Source organism: Teleopsis dalmanni, chromosome 1, assembly GCF_002237135.1.
Source record: "Teleopsis dalmanni isolate 2A chromosome 1, ASM223713v2, whole genome shotgun sequence".
NCBI classification, from domain to species: Eukaryota; Metazoa; Arthropoda; class Insecta; order Diptera; family Diopsidae; genus Teleopsis; species Teleopsis dalmanni.
Window position 1 is genome coordinate 228709667 of NC_051846.1, and position 2377 is coordinate 228712043.

Genomic DNA, 2377 nt, shown 5'->3' on the forward strand with positions numbered 1-2377 from the left:
AGAGAAATGTAAAACCTTATGGATAACACTTATAATAATATATACAGTAGAATCGCGGAAAAGTTAACTCTCGAAAAAGTTAATCTCGCGGAAAAGTTAACAGCATTTCGGCGTCCACGTAGCGCTCTAAAAAGTTAACTTCGAAGTTAACTTTTCCGAGCGTATGAATTTTTTTTTTTGAAATCAACCGTTTCTTTGCCGACACAAGCCAGTGCGAGCTCTAGTTTTGATTATGGGTATTCCCCGAATATTCTATTTTCTTTCTGTTTTGTTTTGTGCTCCAAACATATGTTTTCATTCTTGTCGCAAATTACCTTGATTGAATTGTTCGGTAGCGTTTGAGTTGATTAGTTGTGAATTTTTTATTAAAAAAATGTCAAAAATACAGAAAAAACGGCAAATCAGATTAAATTTGCAACAAAAAGTAGATATATTAAGAAAACTTGATGACGGTATTGCGGGAAATCGAATAGCGCTGCATTATGGTGTGTCTAAAGTAGCCATCAGTAAAATAAACAAAAAACGCCAAGAAATTTTAAAAACAGTGGCGGCCACTTATGAAAGTGCAGAGAAGAAAACACTCCATAAGTCGGAATATCCTGATCTGGAGGTAAACTTGTACAATTGGTTCCTGAATCAACGGCAGCGTAATTGTGCAGTGACAAGTGATGGATGGCTGACAAATTTTAAAAAACGGCACGGTATTCGCCTTCTCAAAATTTGTGGGGAAATTCTTTCGAGCGATACACCGAAAATAACTCCGTTTGTACATAGTCTACGAGCAAAAATCAATGAAATGGGCATCTCCGACTCCCAACTATATAACGCAGATGAATCTGGACTATTTTATCGTTTATTACCGGACAAAACATTTGTCGCAGCAAACGAACATGCCGCACCGGGAAGAAAAACTGTTAAGGAAAGAATTACATTTTTGTTGTGTGCAAACGCAGATGGTTCGCACAAGTTGAAGCCGTTGGTGGTCGGTAAATCTGCAAAACCACGTTGCTTTAAGGAATTTAACAATCCATTGGAATACGCTCATACAAGCAAGTCGTGGATGAATGCACAGTTATTCTTCAACTGGTTCCACAATTCATTTATAAAACAGGTAAACTTATTTTTTGGTTTCATTTTTCATTTCTAATGAACATGACATAAAAATTTTTGAAGGTTCGCAAATTTTCTGTTGAAAATAATTTACCACCAAAGGCATTGTTGCTAATAGACAACTGCACGGCACATAAGCCAATTGACAGGCTGAAGTCTGACGATGGAAACATTGTAGCCATGCATCTACCACTGAACGTAACAGCGGCTTTGCAGCCAATGGATCAAAATCCCATAAGATTGGTTAAATTAGGATATCGCTCCAAATTGTTATGCAACATTGCCGCGCAAGAAAACGTTCTGGTGGAAAATATTTTGAAGGCACATTCAATTTGTGACGCCATATCGCTACTTAATTCAGCATGGGAAGAATTGCCGCAATCAATTCTTATAAAAGCGTGGAATAAGATAAAAAAGTGGGATGATGATCAATACAATAGTGAAGATGATCTTCCGTTGTCCAAATTTATTAAAGCAAACGATGTTTACGACGATACAGTTCGAGAAGTTCAATCGTTAATGTTGAAAGTGGGAAATAATCTTAACATCAGCATTGACGATATAGAAAATTGGAACAAGGATGAAATTACGGAAGATATGGAACATTTCGAAGTGTGTGATAGTGACAATGATGATTCAATTACCGAGGAAGATATTCAACAACCGAAAGTGAGTTTCTCGAAAGCAGTTAAAAGCATCAATACCTTGATAAAATGGTCCAAAGACAACAACGATGCAAATCAGGTGGCAGACCTTATCAGTATGCGCACAAAAATGGTCAAGAATTATTACACCAAAGAAAAAAAACAAACAGCTCTCGACTGCTTTTTTAAACCAACTGGTACAAATTAACAATTTTCCTTTTGTAATGGCTAAAACATAAACAAAAAAAAAAAAGGAGCTATTTCTAAGCAAATCTATGCTTATTATTGTAGTTTTTTCTTTTTTTTATGAATTTTGAAAACCGCTTGGAAAAGTTAACAATCTCGAAAAAGTTAACAACCCCAAAACGGAGCGGTTAACTTTTCCGCGATTCTACTGTATAAGAAAGATACTTAACAGGATCAGGACTTCATAAAAACCGTACTGAATCCGTAATAACATATAACTGTAAAAATACCTGTTATTTGACAGGAATAAGAAAAACTAAGACAGATAGATATCTTTTTCGCGCTTCTTCGAGAAATTGTGTTTCGCCAACAGACGAGTTTATTCTTTTTACTTTCAATTTATATAAGACATTTAACGATTAAAAGAACTACAGCAC

At 35.5% G+C, this 2377-nt stretch overlaps 1 protein-coding gene across 1 annotated transcript; it reads left to right on the top strand.

Moving 5' to 3' along the window:
- Nucleotides 1-57: 57 nt before the first annotated feature.
- Nucleotides 58-2139, top strand: LOC119672557 (jerky protein homolog-like). The gene is made up of 2 exons (XM_038083629.1): nucleotides 58-800; nucleotides 1556-2139. Exons 1-2 carry the CDS (start codon nucleotides 374-376, stop codon nucleotides 1960-1962), a joined length of 834 nt encoding a protein of 277 aa, XP_037939557.1. The 5' UTR covers nucleotides 58-373; the 3' UTR covers nucleotides 1963-2139.
- Nucleotides 2140-2377: the final 238 nt, after the last annotated feature.